A 25976-nucleotide genomic window follows, 5' to 3' on the forward strand; every position below is an offset into this window, starting at 1 on the left:
AGAATATGTACACAAGACTTCACAACAGTTTTAATTGTGTGTTGTAATTTATATTTATGTCCATGGCTCATGTGACCTGGAAAAATGTAACATCATATTGATATCGACTCACTGTAAAAAAGAAAGAAAGAAAGAAGAAGAAGAAGAAGAAGAAGAAGAAGAAGTGTATCTTTTGTCTCATAATGGTACATGGAGGTATAACTCACTACATTGAAATTCTGTTACATGTAAATCTGAAGCATTTTGCCCCGTGAATGTAAGCACTCTTCTGACATTACAATTCTCTGGCACCAAGAGTCTGAGTTCAAATGAAAAGATCAGACAACTTGCAGAATGCAAACATGGCTCTCAGTTCACAGTGAGTAGCATCCATGAAATCTGATGGGCTTACAAAAGGGAATACGCAAGTAAAATTTGTTCATTTCATTTGATTTGTGTGTTCATTTGGCAGTAGTAAGGAACTGTACTGAACTTAGTGCAGTGCATATTGAGGGGAACAAAGAGGGTGACACTGTGTGTGTGGTTATTTCACAAATGTCCCAGGAAATAAAGTGTAACATCATATTCGAGCCGAGTGTTTTATTTTCAAACATAAAAATACAACAACCATGTTTTTGAAGAATAATGTATCATTTCAAGACATCACTTAGTAACATGCTCTACTTTTCTGGCTACTATTTAGTGTAGGTATGACTAATACAACATGAAAGTCACTTTATGGGTTGAACATAGTTTTGCATATGTGTTAAGATTAAAATCATTTCAATGTATCACAGTAAGTATTTGTATGTAATAACATTCTCTGCTGTGAAGTGTATGCAGCCACCTAGATGTTTTGGCTTTGGAGTTTGTTTAGGATCCAAATAACTTGTTAAGAAGAACAAGTGCTGCAGATTATAGCTGATATAGTATTTTTATATAAGAAGCAGATGAAATAATTAAAATGAAACATTGTTTCAAATACAATAAAACTTGGTCATCCATTTTAATCATGCAATATGTATTCAGATACATAGTATAACAACAAAAACAATCAATTATTGACAAAATTATTTAACTGGATAGATAAAAAATCTACTCACCAAGTGGTGGCAGAGACTGTTGCAATTGGCAAGCTTTTGGAGCCAGTGGCTCTGTCTTCAGGCAGAAGGGTTGAAGGAAAAGGACTGAAGAGGTTTAGGAAAAGAGGTAGATTTTGGGAAAGTCACACAGAACCACTGGTCAGGAGAGACTTACTGTACGGGACCTTCTCATCCCGTATAGTAAGTCGCCCCTGACCCGCAGTTGTGGGTGATTTTCCTGAACTGTACCCCTGTTCCTAGACCTCTCCAGTCCTTTTACTTCATCCTTTTTTCTTCCCCTTCAACTGTACTGCCTGAAGAACAGGCTACTGGCTCCAAAAGCTTGCCAGTTACAACAGTCCTTTATCTGTGTGTTCTGCCGCAGCTTGGTGAGCAGATTTTTTATCTATCGAATTGAATAATTTTGTCAGATACGTAGTGTGATCTTCACCCAGTCCCCCTCTTTTTTTAAGTAGTTTCTGTAATTAAATTATTCTGCTAACATCAAGTGAAATGAATGATTGAGAACTGTATTTTTATTAATTGATTCCATCAATTTCAAAGTTTCCTTAGCCCCAAGCTTTCGGAAATTGTTTCATTGTATTGCTTTTATTTGTAACAAGATTGCTCTTAGTTCAGGCTCCGCATTTGTAAATTAGGAGACTGGATTGTCTGAAGCTGTTTTGGGGTGTTGTACAGGAACTCTGTGTAGTATTTATGGTATTATGCTTAGCACCATTATCCTACTGGAAGATAAGATTGTTATCACCTAGGTAAAAACAAGTGACCAGCCCCATGACTTCACCCGAGTCGCACTATTTATCTTCTCTGGCATAATGATGAAAAATTATATACACGAACCTTCCTCATTGAGTAGTCTACCTATTAGCAAAAACCCTATCAAAATCCCAACAGCAGTTCCTGTGATCAGCCTTTAGATAAATACAGAAAAGTACAGTGGGGGACTTAATTTCTGTAATATGTATAGACTGCACAAGTCAGCATACAGTGTGTGGCAGAAGGTACTTCAGTCCAAACTTATATTTTCCCTGTCTTCTTACTTCTTGCTTTCAATAAATCATTAAGCCATGCTGTTCAGTATTCCTTATATTTCACAACACAGTTCAACTTATTATGCACTCCCATACAAGCACTGACTCACATCCATACCTTATGTTTTAAATTTCTGCAGCTCTTAAGATCATACAGAGCGAGGTGGCGCAGTGGCTAGCATTCGGGAGGACGATGGTTCAATCCTGCATCCGGCCATCCTGATTTAGGTTTTCCATGATTTCCCTAAATCGTTTCCAGGCAAATGCCGGGATGGTCCCCTTTGAAAGGGCATGGCCAACTTCCTTCCCCGTCCTTCCCTACTCCGATGAGACCGATGACCTCGCTGTCTGATCTCCTTCCCCAAAAAACAACAACAACAACAACAACAACAACAACAGCTCTTAAGATTGAAGTTAAAAATATAAGTGAAATAAGTGAACTAAGATCTGATAGAAAAATTATATTGTTTCTTTAAGAGCTGAATAGATTTAGCTTAATGTTACTTGCTATTACTGGCCATATAGTAAAAACTTTTTTTTTTAAAATTAATAAGTGACTAAGTATTGATAGCTTTTTAGTACCACTTTGAAGAAAGTTATATCATTGGATAAATCAAAGGGAGAGCAAATGCAATGCCCTCTGTGGAAAACAGTAAAAGATGTTTGCCTCTGAACACCTTGTTTTCATAGTAACTTTGGGCAGATGTTCCAGAAGAGGTATCAAATATGCAATTATTTAAAGCTGCATGTTGACTATGTGACTACCGCTCTTTGACTGCTTATTTTGAGCTTTCAGGCAATCACATTTTAGACTGTGATTGCTGGATGTATCCAACATGCGGTTCAACTCCTAATGAGTATTTCGTACAGTAATATTATGAGAGTGGTTTGGTAAGTCTGGCGAATTTCTGTGAAAGAATGGAATAATGCACTATGGCATACAGTTGAGGTCACCACAAAGGAAACTATTGACTATATCCATGATGTGATAATGCAAGACCACCAAATGAAAATTCATGAGATTGTTGAGACTATAGGCATCTCAACTGAGTGAGAGCATAATATCCTGTATGGAGATTTGGCTACAAAGAGGATGTGTGAGAGTTGGGTACCGCAAATGCTCACAGCTGAACAGAAGTGCATTTCAACACAATGTCTGGTAATCACAATCCGCAAGATCTTTTGTGACTGATTTGCGACTGTTGATGAAACCTGGATCCATCATTGCATACCAAAATAAAAACAGCAGTCAAAACGATGGCCAGTGGCTGGTGAAAGTGCATCAAAGAAGGCAAAGACCATTTTATCAGTTGGTAAGATTAGAGCTACTGTTTTCTAGGATTCTCAGGGAAAAACTGGAAAAAAGCTGAAGCATAACTGGACCCTATTATGCTTCATTATTGGATTATCTGAAACTTTGATTGGCTGAAAAAAGGCCAAGGTTAACATGCAAAAAAAGTGTTATTTCACCAGGATAATGCACTATCTCACTCATCAGCAATAACACCGGTGAAAATGTCTGAAATGGGCTTTGAATTGGTTCCTCTTCCACTCTATTCTCCAGATTTAGCTCCAAATGACTTCTCCCTGTTCTCTAACTTGAAACTTTGTCTTACTGGGAAGAAATTTTTGTCAAATGAGGAAGTGATAGTTGCAGTCACTGAAGGATCTCTGGACTAAGTGCGTATATCTCTGAGGAGAATATGGTGAGAAGTTAGGTGACATGTTTTTTAAAAAAAAAAAAAAAAAAAAAAAATTCTTTCTTTTTTACCAAACTTATTGAACCACCCTCACATGTTCATTTGCTTACCCAGTCAAGAGAGGACAGCACAGGTTTCACACTTCTGTAGACCCCATTGTGAGACAAATACCAAATCCTAAGCTGGGGCCAAATATTTTTCTTCCTGTTTTGTGTAGATGATTGTTGGTGCATCCCATTATAAGTGAACATAATTTTAAATATAAATTACATAAGCCAATAAGGCATTTTTAATAGAGCTTCTTGAAATATCTGTATGACTTTTATATGTTTGCTACATATTTTAACAATTACGAAGCGTAATTAATGTTGCATGCAGCTGGGTCTCTTCTTGCTTCCTGTTGATGATAACTATAACTAGTAAACCCGATCCTCTTCGAGTGGTCTATGTGCATCAAGCACTGATGATTGGCGAGTTATGTATGTAGCACATGGTTGCCACATTGTTAATAATGCTGATCGTCCCAAATCGCATTGGGGAAGGGGGAGGAGATAACTTCTAATGAAACTGCAAAAATTATCCATAGTACGCACAGCCCACAGTTATTTATTTAGCTATGTTCGAAGTTGAATCTACAGATGACAAACCAATTTCATTACTGGTTTACAATATGACGCTACAATAAGTCGCAGGAGGCCGATTTGTTGCTATGTTCTGAGAATACTTCACACTTGCATTGCAGGTGCTGTGCCAAGTCTGTGGGCACAGTCGTTCACTAGCAGGGTTAGTTTGAAGTGATTACTATTGCATTATGGTCACAGAGTGAGATTTGGGTAGTGCTGCTGTACAACTTTGTGCATGGTTTAAACATAGACCAGTGCTTTGAAGAAATGACTCTTGCACTCAGTGGTTTGTGTCCACATCATACAACTATATTCAGGCGGTACAGAGAATTCCAGAGAGGAAATTTCACTCTGGTGGATGCTGAGACGATGGGAAGGTCATGGTCATCAGATGTGGAGGGAAACATAGATGCTGTGCGGAAAATGATAGACAAAGACAGGCGATTGACCTATAATCAGATAGTGAATGCCTTAGGACAAAATGCACCAGCAATTTGTTCGATTCTGCATGATCATTTGCAAGTACAGAAACATTGTTGTCTCTGGGTACCACATAGACTGAGTGAACAGCAGATGGCATGGCATGTGACTTGGTGCCGAGAGATGTTAAAGAAGTTTTCTAAAGGACAATCTCAGTATGTGAATAACATCTTGATAGGTGATGAGGCTTGGCTGTATTACTATGATGTGCCAACCTAAGACACAAAACAAAGTTTGAGTCTTTGAAGATGATGACACACTCTTAGCTGTCTGAAAATCCCAATCAGTAAAGAAGAAAATGATAACCGTTATTTTCAAATTGAGTGGAATTGTGGAGCGTGCTGATTTGGACACACAGAAGACAGTCATAGCCAAGTGTTACACTGAGCAGTGTCTGTCCAAAGTCATCCAGTCTTCGAAGAGCCTGTGACTGAAGTCAGGAATGGAAACTTGGTTCTTACATCTTGGCAATGCTCCAGCTCACCACGCCAAAGCATGCACTGAATATTTGCAGGGTACAGCACTGAAACTTCTTGAGCCACCTTTTTACAATCCATACCTTGCTCTGCGTGATGTTGCATTGTTCCCGCATGTGAAAATGGAGGTGAAAGGAGTGCTGTTTTCAAGGGATAAGGACCTCTTGAGGGGGTAGGATAATGAGTGTGCCTTATTCCCTACAGAAACTTGGGAGAACTGGTTTAGGGATTGGGGTTGGAGGATAGATAGGTGTATTCAGTATGGCAGAAATTACTTTGCAAAAAAATAAATAAGTAAAGCTGTATTGCATAACTTTCATAGTATCCTTTGTATATATAGTTTTACTGCTTTTTTAATCACCCTACAAAAATGATAGCACATACTGGAGTAAGGTACCATCATACAGCTTTCCTTCAAGGAAGCCATGTTGAGGCTGATTAAAAAGATAAGCATGGTTTTCCTGACTATAATTCTTGTTGTTTTTTATTTTAATTTTCCTTTTAATTTGGCCAAACTATAAGTGAAAGCTTAAATGCATCACATATTGTTCTAAGTACCTAAGCTCATTTGCATAGCATTCTGTTCATGCTTTCATCACTCAGCAATTTACATTCCATGATTAGACTTGAGGAGTGAATTTTGTCCATAGTTACATCTAAATAAAAGTTTGTTGCGAAATGCAAAAGAACTTCTCAAGAGAAACCATGTTACTTTAATGGTTACATTACTGAAAGATCTGAAGTGGTCTACCCAGTCTGTATTTTACGTGATGTACTGTTTTCATAAATGAATTTACCATTACTATTGATCAAAAATTCTGCATTCAAACTGCCAGATCAGACTAACTGTGTATGTGTTTGTTGATGTAGACTTTTTCTCCTTCTGCAGCTTCTTCTGTGCTGGAAGGTAAAAAGGTCTCTCTCAACCAATAAATTATGTAGAGACCTCCTCCTTTAACATTCATATATTGACCGATTCCTTACAGTACTCAAGCAGCTAATACAATACTTTCTGACAAACAAGCTGCATCAATTACAATTTCATTTGATATTAATTGACATTCATTCCATTTCTGCTGTTTTTTTTTTTTTTTATTGTCACAGCAGTTCTTCTTCCACGATGAGCACCATACCTCCAAGACAGGACCTGACAACATGGAATAGACTGCCCAAATGGCAGGTACTGCGAAATGTAGTAAGAGTGCTATTGTCTTGCCAACTTGCAGATACCCTGCATCCATCCACTCCAGAATAAATTCAAATAAAGAAAACAAACTTCTGAACAGCATACCACACTAGCTCATTAATTAAATAAAACTTTTACGGTGGCAATTCATTTGTTTGACAGATGCCACGCAACACATCACTTCCCCTAGGTGATATGTTACACTACAGATTATTCATATTTTTCTGTAATTGTTTTTCAACAGGCTTTGCGAGATTTGGGTCTTCTGTATGCATCCAGAAATTCTGCAGCAGGCCATGCAAATTGCACTACAGGACCAAATGGAAACCCCACAAGTGCTGTTGTGACGGCAGCTGAGTGGAACCCTCAACCCGGTATGATGCAGGTAAGGTTTAATTGCCACCCTTGTAAACTCAAGTAAACACAATGAAAAATTGCAGCACCACAATAAGTTTACACAGTAATAAACAACATACAAACATGATATGGCTACTGGTACTAGTTTTCATGAGAAATCTGGAATGTATAAATTAAGATATGAATCCTACTGAAAGTCCTACATTAAGCAAACAGGTTGGACAGTTTAAGGCTATATTTGAAGAAACTGATATACTTCATCCTAAAAGTCTTAAGTCAAGAAGGAAGTTTTTCTTTTTCAGAAAAAAAGTTCTAATCGTACTGCAGATCTGCAATGCGGCATTGAAAGCAGCATCAGACAGTGGTAACTGCAAAGAGACAAATTATTTGGGTGTGTACAGTATCATGCTCTTGAAGTAATTTCAAACGCGTTTGTTAAGGAACAACATGAGAAATTTCTGCCTGTGAATGCTGAAATTTTAAAAATTAAGGCAGATGAAACTGCTCAAGTGTAAAAAATGAAAAATTTTAAGGCTGGCCACAACTGTATTAGTCTTTTTATGAAGCACAGAGTTTTTCATTTTGGAAGTGAGCTTCACTTTGCAGCAACTACCGAAAAATTATCAAGAAAACTTGTGGAATTTCAGTGCTTTGTAATGAGGTGGTGCACTGATAACCAATACTATCTTGGCCAGATAGGGGATGCTGATCAAACTTCCTTATATTTTGACATGCCGTCAGATTATACAGTTTAAAGTTAAATGACAGAAATACAAGGGCTGTTCAATGAAGAATGATCATAATTTTTTTACGGTCATAATTTCTCGCAATAAAATTTAATCTTATGATAGTCTGTTAGCTTAATGTGCAACAAACATGCCATAGTACTTTCGTTGTTGGGACTCCTGGTTCCCACCTGTTAGAGGCAGACAACGTCAGTATCACCTACCACTGCAATGGGGTAACACGTGAAGAACAGTATGCGGCTTTGAAATTCTGCTTTTGTCTCAACAAATCTTCAGCTGAGGCCTATACAATGTTACAGGAGACCTATGGAGAGTCTGTTCTTCCATACAGAACAGCTCGAAGGTGGTTTAAAGAAGGGCGACAATCAATTTCAAAGGAAGGTGGACCCAGTGCTCCAGTTACTGTTCTTATGGAAGAAATCATGAACACTGTTGCTGTCATTGTGAGAGAGGATTAACGAATTACCTCAAGATCACTTTTTGAACTACTGAACATTTCATTGGATGCCACCCACACATTGTTGACAGAAAAATAACACATGACAGGTGTTTGTGTGCGATGGGTTCCAAAACTGTTGATTCCCAAATAAGAGGACATTCGCATGCAGGTCCGCTTGCAGTTAAAGTTGATGTTAGAGGAAGATCCAGAGTTTCTTTCAAATGTAATCACTGCTGATGAAACTTGGCTACATCATTTTGAGCCTGAGTGCAAACAGCAAAGCTCAGTGTGGAAATCTCCTTTGTCACCAACCTGCAAAAAAGCAAAAGTGGTTGCTTCTGCTGGGAAAGTTATGGTCATCTTATTCTTTGATACTCATGGAATGGCTTATCAGCATGTTGTACCTGCACACACATCAGTAACTGGAAAATACTACAGGGTTGACCTGAAAACATTGCAAGTCCATATCAGGCACAAAAGGCAATATTTCCTTGATGCAGGCTGGATGCTGCACCATGATAATGCGCGGCCATATATTGCCAATATTGTAGCTGGGCCGTATATTGCCAATGCTGTTGCTGAATATCTTGCAAAAATCAAAGTGAAGTGCATCCCTTACCTTCCCTATAGTCCGAATCGGATTTAGCCCCATGTGACTTTTGCCTATTCCATAACATGAAGAAACGCCTTCATGGGAGGCATTATCAATCATCAGAAGCAGTGGTGAAGGCTGCAGAGGTGATTTTGAAGGACCTATCAAAAAATGGTTTCCAGCATGTGTTTTGAAGACTGACAGAAATGCCGGAACAAGTGCCTCACATTCACAGGAGACTGCTTTGAGAAGGACCATCAAAATTATGAGGATGAGTAAAGGTATGTTGTAAAAAAAAATTATGATCATTCTTTACTGAACAGCCCTCATAAACTACTACAATAAAAGTAAACAGAGCAACCATAATTCATGTATACAAATACAGGGTGTACATAAAGTCCAGGACACTTTCAGTTATTTATTGCACAAGAACTAAACATTGCACAGATATCATACATATTGCATTTTGAAGAGAAACTCTGAAACATTTTTTTACAAACATTCGATATGTGAACCATGAGTGACCCAGCAGATGCCAATACAGTAATCAAATTCTTGCCATACCTGTCCCAGCATGGCGATGTTGACTGTGGCAGTTGCTTCCTGTATTCTCCGTGGAGCTCTGCTACATCACATGGTAGATCTCCAATGTGTCCTCACAGAAAAAAGTCACATGGAGTGAGAGCTGGTGATCGGGGAGGCCATTTCATGGAACAGCTGTCCCCTTCTGTAACACAGCTGATCCATCGATGTTGCAGCTCCGTGTTCAGGTACCCATGAACTTCACGATGGAGCTGAAAGATGAACTGAGAGTCCAATTGCATTTGAGGCATCAACCATTGCTGCTACATGTCCAAGTAGGAATATCCAGTGACAGTGCTCCCAGCAGTGAAGAAGAATGGCCCTTACAGTTTTCGATGTGACAAGACACAAAAAACATTTACTTTTGGGGGATCACGCTCAAATTCAGTGCACTTGTGTGGATGCCTTGTACGCCAGATTCGACAGTTATGCCTGTTCGCTTTCCCATTAGTGTGAAAAGTGGTTTCATCGCTAAAAATTAAGTGATCAACAATGCCGTCCCCATCCTCATTCAGTTGTTGCAACTGCGAACAGAACTCAAAATACTTGCCTTTGTCATCGTCACTGAGCTTCTGCACTAGCTCCAATTTGAATGGTTTCATAGACAGCTTCTGTCGCAGTACTTTCCACACTGTCATTGGAGCCATTTCGAGTTCACTGGATGGACAACACACTGACTTCTTTGCCCTCCTTATTAATGTCTCTCGTACGTGCTCCACATTCACTTCACTCACACTGGGATGTCTGCTTCTCTTTGCTGGGCACAAGCAACTCGTTGTAATGAATTTTTTGTGCCAGTGGTGAATGGCTTTCCTTGCTAGTGGCTTCTTACCGTACTTGGTTCTAAACATCTGTTGAACAGCTGTAGCACACTTGTTTGATACACAGAAAGCTCACTCTGCACCTGAAGTCACCGTGTTTGCAACTAGCACTAACTATCGGCAAATTACCAAACTTTCAGGGTTTCTCTTCAAAATGACATATGTATGATATCTGTACAATGTTTGGTTCGTGTGCAATAAATAATTGAAAGTGTTCCCGGACTTTATGTACTCCCTGTGTTGTTTGAACAGCTCCATTTTCAAATGAAATGTGATTCCTGTAAACAATACAAGCTGCAGTTTTGATGAAACAACTACATCTTCACACAATCAAAGCATCCAACGTGGTCGAAACTGGGCATGGGCACATTAGAGTGACTTCACGGGGAAGTATCACCATGGTGAACCATGGATGTATGAATATGGTGAACATAATTTTTTGAGCTATGTAAGTTTGTGACATAATGACAACACCTTTCTTTTTTCACCTCCGTGATGTTTTACTGCCAGTGACAAGAGACGTTTCCTATGAATCTTGAAATCACGTATGCTCTTTGCCATAAGAATAATACAAATGTAAACATAATGCCATATATTCTTCTGTATTAGCTGTTATCTCATTTAATGCCTGTGCACCTAACAAACTCAAGTGAGACAACAGTCAATGCAGAAGAACACATCATGTAATGTTTAATTTGTATTCTAATGCTGAATAGTGATACAGTAAGGGATGGAGCACAACGATTGATTTCTAGCATTGATTTTTAACCCTTCTATGACAATAAAGTCATGTGGTTTTAAATGTTTGAAAGAGAAAATTGTCTTACAGAGTAACTTCGTTTAAAGGTACCTTCACACTGAAAACAAGTCCATCAAACTTGGTTGACAACTGTTTTCAACTCGAAGTTTAACTTAGTATCCAAGTGTTGTCAATAGTTGTTTGGAGTCACGAGTCTGAACAACTAGTTGAGAGAAGTTTTGTCTCGAGGTTGTAGTTTATGGTCAGTGAGCAAAAACATGGCAGAGTTGTGTGACTTGCGCATGCGCATTTTCCGTGCCTTCTGCTGCATTTCTTTCTTCATCTGCTGTGTTTCTTTCGACAATGGCAACTCACAAATTGTCAACAGATCCAACAAGTCAGCCTTTTGTTAGAAACTGAAATGAGGAAACCTCTATAAGATCCTTCTGATTCTGCATATACAGACAGATATAAAAGGAAATATTTGTTGAAAGAAGTTTTGGATAAAATTGGAGTACTTCTTGTGGAGTGTTAAAGGAAATGGACAAATATGAAAAACACAATACCATTGTGAGTATTGTAAAATGGCCAAATTAAAAGTGGGTCTGGCATAGCTGAGATCTACGTTCCAAAATGGATATTTTGAGAGCATTTGAATTATACGGAAGACGTGAACAAGCTAGGGGGAAAAATGTTTACAATCGTAAGTAAAATGTAATTCACTAGTGTAACTGAAGCTGTTGGAAATTTTGTAATTACAACTGTATTTTCACCTGATATTTATTTATTTCTCTTGTCGTATCATTTTGTCAACATCTGATGCAAAGTAGTTTGTAAATTAATGGCTTACATTGTTAATAACTAAAGCTATAAGAGGTTTGTTTGGCATTTGTCTTTTCACTTGTTATTTATTTATTCATATTTCTCTTGCCATTTCTCTTTACCAACATCCGAAACAAAATAGATTGCAAATTCATCCCTTTTCTTTGCGGTTCTTCCTGCGTTGCCTCCCTTTCTCTGAAGAAATTTATTTTGCTGAGACGTCCTCTGACTGTCATCCAAAACCCTGCCTGTTTCTGGATCTTCTACATAAAAACTTCCACTTTGTGAGTAAACTGTGGCACTTTCTTTATTTTTTCTAAGAAAACTGTGCATATACACAGTTGCAGAAGTCATTAATTTTGCTTTTTTCAGGCCTTAAGTGCATAGTTGTTCTAAGACACTGAAAAATTTCTTACAATATTCCAAAAAAATTCTCCACAATTCTTCTAGCACAAGATCTTCAGTAATGAAACATTCTGTCCTGGTTGGCTTTCTCTTGCCATCCTGCATGGGTTCTTCATGTACTCTGAAAGAGCAAAATCTTCACAGTCAGAATCCATTTCCATTGCTTTCCTGTAACAAAAAATAAAAATGCCGAACATGTGTTTACAAGAATTTGAAACTGTTTTCAACAGTTGTTATAAGTTTGCCAAACTTAAAACAGTTGTATGTTTTTGTTTGTTGGAGTTGGTTTTCAGTGTGAAGGTATCTTAAGCTTGACTGCTAAGCTTATGACTTGAACTCAACTACTGTAGCTATCTAATACGTACATCATGTGAGAATGAACCAACTTTGTTTTGATTTTGAAGAACTGGCCTACAACTTCCCTGCCCCCCCCCCCCCCCCCCTCCCCCCTTAGTCTTGAGTCTCATTTTTTGGATGCACATTAGATTCAGATACTTTTTTTTCTGGAATATGAAGTGTTGTGTCTCAGGTGTGGCTTAGATTTGGGTAAATATGGTAGCTTCTTTATTTTCCTTCCAAAAGCCAGAAAAAAAATTGTTTGTCAAAATTTATAATTACAAATTAACTCCTCCTCCCTCCTCCTCCTCTTCCTCTAGGTTTCCAACCAAAATACAGTTCTGTGGCTTGGGCTCCAACTGACTCCCTGGAGCCAGAAATAAACACTGAAATGCTCAACACTTGAATACCTGTATTCCAATTCAGAAGCCTACTTCTCACCATTACACTGTCTTTCCTGATAGCATGTTGACAAGAGCTTGTCCGTCAGTATCATAGCAGCACAGAACATTTTACTATTATTCCGCATGCTGTGCGGACTGCACACAAACACCAGTGATGAAGCAACAGTCCTGCTGCCCCCCTACCGCCCTCCCTCTCTGTGTGTGTGTGTGTGTGTGTGTGTGTGTGTGTGTGTGTGTGTGTGTGTGTTCGCACGCATTTCATATTTTTGTTTATTGTGCACACTTTTCCAGTTCTTTATTGGTTATTTGGGTCACTCTGGCAAAATTTCGGCCAACCAAGCACTGTTGTTGCTGCAGGTAACCACTTCACTTGGTTGGACTATACAATGACTTCAGTATTTTTTTTACACAGCGTAATTTTCGAGGAGTGAGAGGGGAAAAAATGCAATACAAATTGTTGCATTTAGTATAAATTGCCATACATCTGTGCTAGAAAAAGTATCTGTTGATATGTTGTAAGTAACAATGCTGCTTGTAATGCATATTACTTTGAATAATGCAGAATTTGACATTAATGTTGCAGGAATATAGTTGGCGAAATGCTGGTGTGACACAGATGGATGTGTACATTGATTGTTATCGTAAGCCACATGTATCACGGCTACCTGGTATCTGGGATGAAAATCGTGCAGGATTACTGGCCCTGCTGTCTGCTCCACTCATATCTGGACTGTCTGGTATATTTTATTTCTTTTAAAATATGGAACATGTTCTTGCTGAGAAACTCTTGTTACAGGTAGTGCAGCATATGTTTAGAGAATCTTGTGGTAGGTAAACAGGCCACTGATTATTGAAGGTATCAAGTCATTGCAGCGATAGTAGTGTTAATTTTCTTTTATTTCATGTCTATTGTCACTAACTTGTAGGTCTTCAGACTACCGGTTTTGGTCAGCGATGACCATCTTCAGATCTGTTTTATGGTCATTGCTGACTGAAACTGGTAGTCTGAGGACCTACATGTTTGTGACCATAGACGTGAAATAAAATAAATTTACTCTACATTTTCAGATCACTGTTCCATTCGCAACCATGTTGCAGCTCGTGAAAATAGTGTTATTTACAAGTCAAAAACATAAAATGTTTAATAATGTAAATTTAAGCATAAAATCACATGTTGTGTTTTAACTTTGCAAATACTTTAGCAGCATAGGAGACCACTCGCCAAAAAGTGTCATTGCATCATGCGTCATCATAAGAGATACACAGAAAAGAAAGAATACTTTCTACGTAGTGCTGACTGGGTGCATAATCCCAGGATTGCAATGCGGCAGGTGGGTGAAGGTGGGGTGGGCGTTTTTGTCAGGTGAATTGGGTACGGGGGGGGGGGGGGCAGGAAGAGTGGTTGGGGGTGGGTAGCTAGTAGCTTGGAGGCAGGCAAGAGTTTATTGGTTAGGAATGCATGTGGTAGGGGTGGAAGCTGCATAGCCTAGGCATGTGGGTATTGGTGTCAGAGCTAGCCCAAATAGACCCATCAGGATCCATGCAGGACAGCATCCCTTTCCCCAGTTAAAACCCAGTCCCACGACCTGTTCCTCAAATGCTGCTTATTCTATGAAAACCACAGTCCTCCAATGTCATAACCATAAAAATTCCAATTTTTGTATCCATCCCCTCCTTTCATAATGACTTCCACCTTTTCACATACCACTAAACCTGGTTGTACAGAAACACACCTCCATGACATAGGCTTCCCAAAATACCTCTGCTCTCTCTCTTTAAGACAATATTGCTATGCATTCCTAATCACATACACCCTATCTGTAAAACTGAAACCATTGCCGTATGACACCCGGAAGAGCTTTGCAGACACCACCTCCACAAATTGTCCATCCTGTTGACATCCTATCCCACCTTGGAGCACCACTATCCAGCAACACCCATCAAACTCACAGTGAACACCCTCAACTTCTCATGACCACACTTAGTTGACCTTTTCAATTTGCTGCAACCTCCCAACTTTTCCCAACACTCTACAAAATCCAGAACCCAAACAAACCCAAAACACTGTTGTCAACCTTTTGGCCAAACGCCTCAATACCACAGAAGTTCCAGTCATTTCCAAAGGCCTCACTATCAGTCCCACACAAAAGTTTAATCATGTTGGACTTGTCAAAGACCTAACTCCTTCTCCTGATGCCTACAGTTAAACACTTCTTTGCCACAAATCCCTACAACCAGAACCAACCTAATCTCAACATTGAATCTTGCCTCTCCCAGTCTATGCCACCATCCAACCATGACCCTCCTCCACCCCCACCTACATAACCACTTCCTGGTCACCTTCCAGGAGTTCTTTACCTCTAACTTGACCTCACCATTCTTCCCCAGGATGCTTCCTAAGAACACTAATGTTTCAGCAGCAGAAAAGACACTAAAACACAATCTCAAAACAGATCCTGATAAAATCATTCTCTCTGTAGGCAAGGGCTCCTCCACTGTTGTGATGAATCAGAAGGCTTCTGCCAACTGCCTGACCCCTCCACATACAAACTCTGCCACAGTTATTCCATCCCAGAAGTCCAACATAACATTCAAAACCTATTAAAATCCTTAGACCCCTCCCAGGACCTTCCCCCAAGTCCATATTCCTCTTCACACAAACAACAACCTGTAAATCTACCCTCTACATCCTCTCTAAAATCTATAAACCCAACAATCTGGGATGATCCATTGTAGCTGGTTATTGTGCTCCTACTGAGAGTTTTCCACTTTTGTTGATCATCTCCAACTCATTGCCTGAAACCTAGCCTCTCACATTAAAGTTACTAACCACTTCCATCACTGACTATCCACCTTGCTCACCCCTTTACCTCCTGGATCCCTCACTGTTGATACCATCTTCTTATACATCAACATTTCCCAGGCCCATGGCCTTCCTGTTATCAAACACTCTCTTCCAATGTCCTTCAGACTCCACATCCACTACATCATTCCTCATACACCTTCCCAGCTATATCCAGACACACAAATATTTCACCTCTGTGGAGAAGGTATGTAATCAAGTCCATTGCACAGCCACAGAGGCCTATGTGGCACCTCCTATACCAACCTTTTCACGGTCCATCTAGAGGAAACTTTCCTTGCCTCTCAAATTTCCAAATACCTTGTCTGTTCAAGTTCGTTAATGATATGTTAATGATCTCTCAGGGCTAAGACACCCTATCCTCATTCCTTCACAAGCTCTACAGCTTCTGTCCCATCCATTTCAACTGGTCCTCCTCAACTCAGCATGCCACCTTCCACAACGTTCGCATCCACCTGTTGGATGGTTACATCCACACTTCTTTCATATCAAACCCACTAACCACCAGCACATACATTTTGACAGCTGTCATCCTTCCAATGCTAAAAAATCCCTTCCATGCACTGTGGTCACCTGGGGATGGCTTATCTACAGCAAGAACTCCATTGCACAGTATGTTGGAGGTCTCATGAAGGCCTTCACAGACAGGCACTATCCCTCAGACATAGCTTGCAAACAGATTTTCTGTGCCATATCCCCACATACCCCTAATCTCCCATCCCCTCCTCCAACAAAGAATCAGCTGCAAACGAGCACCCACCTCATCACCCAGTATCGTCATGGACTGGAGCAGCTGAACCATATCCTTTGCCAGGGCTTTGATTATCTTTCATCATGTTCTGATATGAGGGACATCCTACCTAAATTACTTTCCACCCCTCCCAAAGTGCTGCTCCATCGCCCACCTAATCTACGTAATATCCTAGTCCATCCTGATGCCACTCCTACCATCAACCGCTTGTCCTAGGGATCATACCCCTGTGGTAGAGCCAGGTGCAAACATGCCCAGTCCACCCTCCCAGCACTTCCTACTCCAGTCCCTAACCCATCAAAGGCTGGACCACCTGTGAAAGCAGCCATGTATACACCAATTCTGCTGCAATCAATGCACAGCTTTCTATTACTCTATAACAACAAACCAGCTGCCTACCAGAAAGACTGCCCACCATCAAACTGTGCCCAAGAACAAAGTGACGTGCCATTGGCACAACATGCAGCTGAGCTCAAAATGCTCAGTTTCAGTGGCTGCCTGACAATCTGGGTGATCTGGATCCTTCTCTCCTCTACCAGTTCCTCTAAACCACACAGATGGGAATTATCCTTGCAAGACATCTGTTGCTCTGCTGCAACCCTCTCTGTTAACCAACTATTTCCACACCCTCCACCCAACAGTTTTCCCTTCCTCTGTTCTCTCACCCCTTCCCAATTCATGTGTCTATGTCACCTTCATTGTGTGCCACTCCCCACTGGCTCCAACACTCATGTCCACATGGCTAGCCTGTGAACCTGACACTTGTCCCACCTGCATTCCTAGCCAGAGGGCCATCTGTCTTCCTCCAAATCATTAGCTACCCAACCCAACTCCTCTTCCTGTCTTCTGCCTGTCTTCCCCTCTTTCCACTCCACCCCACCTTAGTCCACCTCCTGAACTGCCATCCTGACACTGTGCGTCCAGATGGTGCTATGTAGGAGCAATATGTGTACTCTAGCTTGAAATTATTTATTCCAAAAGCTAGCAAGTTTTCTTTCTTTTTTCTGTGTTTTCTCAAGGACTCAACACTTCTGCTTTTTGACGAGTGGCCTCCATCACTCCTAAAATATTTGCATTCTGCCAAAACTTTCCTACTATAATTATGTTTTAACTTCACTCTTTATGTTACACATGCTTCTAACATTGCAACTAAGGCACTTCTGGTAGGTTGCAGATCATACTCACTCACTTCATTGACTTCTGTGAAATGTAACAATCCCATGCCATTCTCAATTTCTGTCTTCTGTTTTCTCTCTTTCGCACTGCTCCTTTCCACCCAGTGATACCCATCAGTCTGCAGTCTGAGGTCACGTACTTCTTGATAATACAGTGGTGTGGAGAATTCCATCTTCCTGTCATACATCTGACCGATTATTCTACCATTCTGAAAACATACCCTGCCCATTCAATTGTCTTGCTTTTGCATTGATCACTACCAAGAGCTCATCCAGCTACCGTATTTACTCGAATCTAAGCCGCACTCGAATCTAAGCCGCACCTGAAAAATGAGACTCGAAATCAAGGAAAAAAATTTTCCCGATTCTAAGCCGCACCTGAAATTTGAGACTCGAAATTCAAGGGGAGATAAAAGTTTTAGGCCGCACCTTCAAATCGAAACAAAATTGGTCCATTATAATACGAGACACAATTTAGGTCGAATGAATGACGAAACAGCTACAGTAGTTTGGTTCGAGTCGTAAGCTTAGCAGTTAAGCTTAACCAGGTAGCCATTGCTATGCGTCAGGCGCTCCGTCCGTATTTATACGGGTACCCTTCCTTTTTCACGTGCTTCGTCTGGTTTGAATTGATTACTTATTTTTCTTTGATCTGATAAGTGCTGTTATGTGTTTATGTCACTCTAAGCTGAAAATGCATTACTGTACTGTGTCATGCATTGTTTGTCACATTCTGATAATGAGTGTTTACAGCCTGTCGCCGCTCGCGGCATGGCTTGCTCTTGTGCGTGGTTACTTACACTGCTGCTTTCTTTGATAATGATCAACAAAAACCAAATAATAGACTGCATATGATGGAAGATGTTCTGAACGAGAGTTTAGCGAACATTTTTCTCTGTTTGAAAATCTTTGCAGACGCCTCTTTAGTACATTATATTCTGCACAGAAATTAGTCATCTTAGATTTAAAAATCTAGTCAATTGCTGTGCTTCGTTTCTGATTGTATCACTGTTAGGCATAAGAATAATACGAATATAAACATAACATGATATGTGTATTCTTCCGCGTTTGCTGTTGTCTCGCTCTAGTTTCGTAGTTTATTAGGCAGACAGGATTTAAATGAGACAGCAGAAAACACGAAAAAATACATGGCAAAATGTTTATATTCGTATTATTCTTATGGTGAAGAGAATACTGCATGTGATTCACAATTCATAAAAGTTCCTAGTAGCAACCATCTCTTCTCAAAGGTAGGAAAAAATTCAGGACGTAGAGTTTCCCTTATTGACAAACATCCCAAACAGTCTTGCCAGTCGGATTTTCGTAGTACATTGAACTGCTGCTAGAAGATGAACAATACGAAATTTCTATTTACTTCGTTGGATAATGTATGAAAGTGCAGTGGTCGAAACTCGGGGCGGAGAAAAAAAAACTCGTTTTCCACCTTTTTTTTAAATTTATTTACTGACGAAGAGGTTTTGGCGCCAGTATTTATCTTTGTGCCTGCAAAACATGCCTGTTGTAGTGCTACATATATTCGATGGCAGAAGTTGGTTGTGGCGGCACCTACCAACATTTTTCAGAACTTCCGCTTACTTTGCACTCGATTCTAAGCCACAGGCGGTTTTTTGGATTACAAAAAGGGGAAAAAAGTGCGGCTTAGATTCGAGTAAATACGGTAGCTTAAGCAGTTCTTCATTGGATCTCCAAACCTGTCTGTGTGCTGCTTGCTCTGTCTTTTTTTCCTGTATATCATATTTGAAGACAGAGAGCTGGTGATCATCTCTTTTTTGGTTATGCTCTAAGTTTCAGCTGCATACAGCAAATGTGTTTAGGGCTTCAGCTTGGTTCTTCTGGTCATGGGTTTGGAGGATAGAAGGTTTGAAGGGAAAGTACAGTTTGTTCATATTCTATAGTCTAATTTGATTATTGACTTGTTCCCTATTGCAGTAAGGCATTTGAAGTTGAGATTGTTCTTCAGAGTGTAGATTTTTATGTAAATATCATCATATTCTTTAGTCATGTTGTCCCTTTGTATGATAGTGTATTCTGTCTTTTCCTCATTAAATTTTAAATCTATTTTCATAGTGATTTCATTTAGTTTCTTGAACAGTGTTGCAATTTCACCACTTTTTTCCTGTTAAAATTGTCATCTGCAAAGTCCAGTATATTTAATTTTGTGATGTTCCCATTTGTTGCTTGTTTGGTTTCTCTTACCACTTTTTTATGACAAGATTGAGTGACAAGATCGAGTTTAAGTGGGAATACCACATCACCTTGCTTCAGTGCAGAAGGATCTGAGTAGTTACTTTTATTGTTGACAATAATGCTTGACTTCACTAAATCTGATGCCACATTGTGTTGTTTTCTGTAGATCTTTTCACTCCTCTAGTCTATGTAGCACCTTTATACTATCCAGCTCTTCTTATATCCAGGACATGGCCTTTTGGCTTCCTCAATACATATGTAGAAGTGACATCTTCTCCTTCCACCTTTGTGGCATTTCTTTTTCAGGTAACTTGGTAACCTCTTTAGACAGTTGAAGGAAGTTGAGGAGGGATTGCTCATACAATGGGTTCTGTCCAGCTCAAATTTAAGCCTCTCCTTATTAGCAGCCATATCACAACACACAGAGATTGATGATTGGAAAATTGGGAATGAGGAGCTGGGAGTGGAAGTTGTCAGGCCAAGAAAAAACATCATTCCCCAAGAGAAACCAAAAATTTATTTACTCTGGCCAGTACAGCATTAATAAGATAAGAATCATTAAGAGTTGCCAAAAGGCTTATAATAAAAAAACACTGTGCGAAAGAGACACTAAATACTTTTACAGCAGATTGGATAAACTATACAACTAGGTGGTAGCCCCTGTCATCAGTATTGGATGTATACCTTGCCTGAGTAAGTTCTCACAGTAACTGGCGTATTGTAAAATTTATAAAAAAATCATTAAGACCTACACATAACAATTTTGCACCCAAAAAGAAAGCCAGGGCAAACACCTTCATGTGCTCTTAAGCCCCCCAAATATCTAAAATTAGTAAAACATTGATAAACATGCTTTATATTAACTAATACAATCAATATGGTGATTAACCCATAGGAAAAACATCTAGCAAAATTAATAAAATTACAATTTTGAGCTTTAGGAAAAAGTAAGTTAAAGTTAATCAGCTGATAAATTCATCTCGGGTTATCAGCCACCACTTGGCTGATAACTCAAGAAGAATTCATCTGTGGAATATGCCGAGAAAGACCGCAATCGCAGTTAATCAGTTTGTCCAACTCCAAAATACAGAACAGGCATTGTAGCAACTGATACTGCATGACAGTCCATGCAAAACCGGTCAGTATGTGTGTCAAAACACAGAGTTAGATGTTCAGAAATATGCTCACCAATTTTAATTTCCCTATTGATGGTAGCTGATGCATGGGAAAAAGTTGGCAGCAGCAAGTTCCTCAGTCATCCAGCCTCTGCCTGCCCCTAACCAGAGCTCTAGAAGTCCTACAGATTTTTGCAAGCATGTATGCTTCCTCTTATAGTCCGTGAGACGAGTGATTGGTACTGACAGTTCCGGCGGGCAGACGGCGCTGTTGCCGAACGTGGCTCACAGCATGCGGTGCCCTGTCTGCTACACGCATTCTCTAGCAGCAGAAATAAAAGCGAGACAAAATACAAGTCGTATTGGTACGCGTGAATTTATTTAAAGTTGATGCTTGAAATATATTAACTCGAAAACTGATAAGAGCTATTTAGTACAAGTATCTAAGATGCTGAAACATAATAAAGTTATTTGTTAAACTTCACAACTGAAATGAAAACTATTTTCGCAAGTTGTTGAACATTAGCAGTTTTGGTTTCCATTGTTAAGTATTAGCATTATTAATTTGTTCTACTACAAGCTACAGAATAATTGGTCAGTGTATTAAGAGTTATAATCTGAAGAAAGTACTCACAATATGATGATCTGGTTGTAGATCGATAGCAAACTCCCTCCTTACATTCCTGAATACGTTGTAGTTACTGTAATGGAAAAACACCACTCACGTCACTGTCAGAATCTGATTTGACATTGTCTTCCTCAGCACTACTCGAACTATCACTGCTCTCTCCCAGATGTATAATTAAATTTTCGATGCATTCTTCCACAACCCCTTCGGTTTTGGGCGCCTCTCTGATGGCACTTGCAGTGCTGTTTACAATTTTAGCCCACGTCTTGCTTGTCGCTTTATTGATAGCTGCTGGAAGGAGAGTTTCCACTTCAGAGATCGTGAATTTTTTATTGTTTGCAGCAATGTAATTTTTTATCTGCGCCCACACTCCTTCAATTGCATTGAAGTGACAGTGGTATGGAGGAAGCCGAACGATTTCATGCCCATGCCTTTTAGCAATCTCGTCAATTACGTATGTTGGAAATTGGGGTTTCTTTTGTGCCACAATTTCGAGCAGTTCCGCCTTCCTTAAATCTTCTCTGAAATCTACTTTTCGCCGTTTCAACCACTGAATGATATCGTCTTTTTTTGTTGCCAAGGTTGGTGCCTTATCGTGAACAACGGAATGATAAGGCGCTTTGTCCATAACAATCACTGATGGACTTGTCAGATTCGTCATAAGCGATGTCTCGAACCATTCTTGAAACACTACACTGTTCATTTCTTTATGGTAATCTCCCGTCTTTTTTGACGGAAACATTTTCAAGCAGTTTGGCACAAAACCTTTCGATGTTCCTGCATGTAAGACAATAATACGCCCTCCTTTGCCAACAGACACTGCCATTGTCCCCTCGGGCGTTCCATCATTCCAGCCTCTACGTAAAGAATGGCTGGCATTGACCCAAGTTTCATCTAACCACACTATACTTTCGAATTCCACACCCATGATTCTGCGCAGAAATCTGCACCGCCATGCAACTACATCTGTCCTTTCCATTAATATTTTGCGTCTGTTAAAGCCTATGTCTTTCAACACTGTACGCAATGAAAATTTGCTCCCTTTAAAAAGATCGTCTTTCTGAAGCGACACCTGTAATTTAGATAGAGTGGGGTGTTCCCTTCTCTTATAATAGCTGTATATATGACGACGAATAGCGTCTTTCTGAAAATCGTCCAAAGCTGTCACCTGCTTATTTCTCAGTCGCTTCTTTCCTGGTGTGTGCAGCTTTGTTGTGCCACTCTTATCACAATCTACACTATACTGTTCTTTCCCTATCTTTACAACAGTGTTCTTACTTATTTTCAATGCTGCTGCAGTTCTCTTCACAACCTGAACAACAGGAATTAAGGGCCCACCTTTGTCCTTTTCTTTCTCAAAGTAATCCCTCACAGACCACACAAATTCACGGGCCTGGGTGTGTAGCACACTTTTCTTCCTCCGTTTCACTTCTTGTGTTGGGCTGGTACTACCCGCCGCACTAGACATTGTTTACAATGAAACATAAACAAAGAAACACTAAAAACAACAAAAACGAAATAAACTGCGAATTCAACTTCAGAGAAACGACGAACGACCGCACCGCCTGCACGCGAGACACTGGTAAGTTTCATAAGCGCACGCGACCGGGTTTCAGAGCGGCAACGTGGCCCTTGCTACCCGCTCAAAGTCAGGCCGTCATTGGCTGCCTGCCTGCAGTCGCTAGGCAATGGAAAGACGCTACCGAGCTGTCAATACCAAAGACTCGTCTCCCAGACTATAGGAGTCTGCACAGCCCTGGCACGTGACACTTGGCAGACACTACTTTGCCAATCTGCTCCAGTATGAACATCAAAACAGAATCAGTTCCAGCCTGTACAGTGATCCCTGTAAAAGCCTCACAAGCAGACAAGTTGTGCCATATCTTGGGATGCAGCAGAACCCGTTGCTGGTAACTACCACAGACAATAGTGGAAAACCACTACTGATATGAGCCAACACCACTCAATAGTGTTACAGCCAAATAAGAAAGTTTATATGTTGGAGTAGTCTTCAAGTCTATACAAGGGCGATGTACTTGAGGACAATATTATGGAAATGGAAGAGGATGTAGATGAAGATGAAATGGGAGATATGATACTGCGTGAAGAGTTTGACAGAGCACTGAAAGACCTGAGTCTAAACAAGGCTCCCGGAGTAGACAATATTCCATTGGAACTACTGACGGCCGTGGGAGAGCCAGTCCTGACAAAACTCTACCATCTGGTGAGCAAGATGTATGAAACAGGCGAAATACCCTCAGACTTCAAGAAGAATATAATAATTCCAATCCCAAAGAAAGCAGGTGTTGACAGATGTGAAAATTACCGAACTATCAGCTTAATAAGTCACAGCTGCAAAATACTAACACGAATTCTTTACAGACGAATGGAAAAACTAGTAGAAGCCAACCTCGGGGAAGATCAGTTTGGATTCCGTAGAAACACTGGAACACGTGAGGCAATACTGACCTTACGACTTATCTTAGAAGAAAGATTAAGGAAAGGCAAACCTACGTTTCTAGCATTTGTAGACTTAGAGAAAGCTTTTGACAATGTTGACTGGAATACTCTCTTTCAAATTCTAAAGGTGGCAGGGGTAAAATACAGGGAGCGAAAGGCTATTTACAATTTGTACAGAAACCAGATGGCAGTTATAAGAGTCGAGGGACATGAAAGGGAAGCAGTGGTTGGGAAGGGAGTAAGACAGGGTTGTAGCCTCTCCCCGATGTTGTTCAATCTGTATATTGAGCAAGCAGTAAAGGAAACAAAAGAAAAACTCGGAGTAGGTATTAAAATTCATGGAGAAGAAATAAAAACTTTGAGGTTCGCCGATGACATTGTAATTCTGTCAGAGACAGCAAAGGACTTGGAAGAGCAGTTGAATGGAATGGACAGTGTCTTGAAAGGAGGATATAAGATGAACATCAACAAAAGCAAAACAAGGATAATGGAATGTAGTCTAATTAATTCGGGTGATGCTGAGGGAATTAGATTAGGAAATGAGACACTTAAAGTAGTAAAGGAGTTTTGCTATTTGGGAAGCAAAATAACTGATGATGGTCGAAGTAGAGAGGATATAAAATGTAGACTGGCAATGGCAAGGAAAGCGTTTCTGAAGAAGAGAAATTTGTTAACATCCAGTATTGATTTAAGTGTCAGGAAGTCATTTCTGAAAGTATTCGTATGGAGTGTAGCCATGTATGGAAGTGAAACATGGACGATAAATAGTTTGGACAAGAAGAGAATAGAAGCTTTCGAAATGTGGTGCTACAGAAGAATGCTGAAGATTAGATGGGTAGATCACATAACTAATGAGGAAGTATTGAATAGGATTGGGGAGAAGAGAAGTTTGTGGCACAACTTGACCAGAAGAAGGGATCGGTTGGTAGGACATGTTCTGAGGCATCAAGGGATCACCAATTTAGTATTGGAGGGCAGCGTGGAGGGTAAAAATCGTAGAGGGAGACCAAGAGATGAATACACTAAGCAGATTCAGAAGGATGTAGGTTGCAGTAGGTACTGGGAGATGAAAAAGCTTGCACAGGATAGAGTAGCATGGAGAGCTGCATCAAACCAGTCTCAGGACTGAAGACCACAACAACAACAACAGTCTTCAAGCCCAATAATCATCCTATAGATGTCATTGAGGGCTATATCTACATTAGCGTGAAATGACCTGTACCATATTGAGGAACCATATTTAATGGCAAAAAAAAAAGATAATGATGATTAACATTATCCAAGAGTAGGAGCCTATGTGCATTACCATCAGTCCCAAATCTGATTGCTTTGTTTGGAGATTTTTAATTTGTTACTCTTACACTGGTTTTTGATGTGTGACATTAAAGGGTTTGGTCTTGGTTCTTATTCTAAAAACACTACAGATTTACAAGGCCAGTGGTCAAGTATGTAGTGTCAGTCAGTGCCATTCATTCTTGACCTTCTTAGAATAATATTCTATTTGATACACTGAACATTAAGTTCCGTGTCATGATGAGAGATGTCTGATAACCATGAGCCATTGACACTTTGGACCTATTCTTTACAGCCTCAACAAATCAATTATATGAATCAACCTTTAAATTCAGCTGGTACCTGGATAATGGTATAAGGATGTGATTGTACATATTTCAGTTTCCTCCATCAGAACTGCATAATTTTCCATTTCACTGAAAACAGTTTGTATGATTTGCATACTTGGTTGAACAAAGATGGCACTTCCATATTTGCATTGGGTCAGTAGCTAATTGCTGTACGTTTATTTTCGCTGCAAACGTATTATAGCTTCCGTAAGACTCTTGTATGTGCTGTACTGGCAGAGATATTCCATTGTTTCCCCTTTTGGTGTTGACATCAAAATTGAAAGAAGAAATATTAAAATAATTGTATATCTCCTTTGAGCACAACCATTGCCT

The 25976-nt window shown here is 39.9% G+C and overlaps 1 protein-coding gene across 1 annotated transcript in view; it reads left to right on the forward strand.

The window, feature by feature from the left end:
* Positions 1-25976, forward strand: part of LOC124712240 (carboxypeptidase D-like) — a 255060-nt gene that overhangs the window by 205559 nt on the left and 23525 nt on the right. Inside the window, exons 24-25 of the mRNA XM_047242533.1 lie at positions 6823-6963; positions 13405-13558. Coding sequence (XP_047098489.1) covers positions 6823-6963; positions 13405-13558 — 295 coding nt within the window. The remainder of the gene's footprint in view (positions 1-6822; positions 6964-13404; positions 13559-25976) is intronic.

Source organism: Schistocerca piceifrons, chromosome 8 (genome assembly GCF_021461385.2).
Source record: "Schistocerca piceifrons isolate TAMUIC-IGC-003096 chromosome 8, iqSchPice1.1, whole genome shotgun sequence".
Classification (NCBI taxonomy): Eukaryota; Metazoa; Arthropoda; class Insecta; order Orthoptera; family Acrididae; genus Schistocerca; species Schistocerca piceifrons.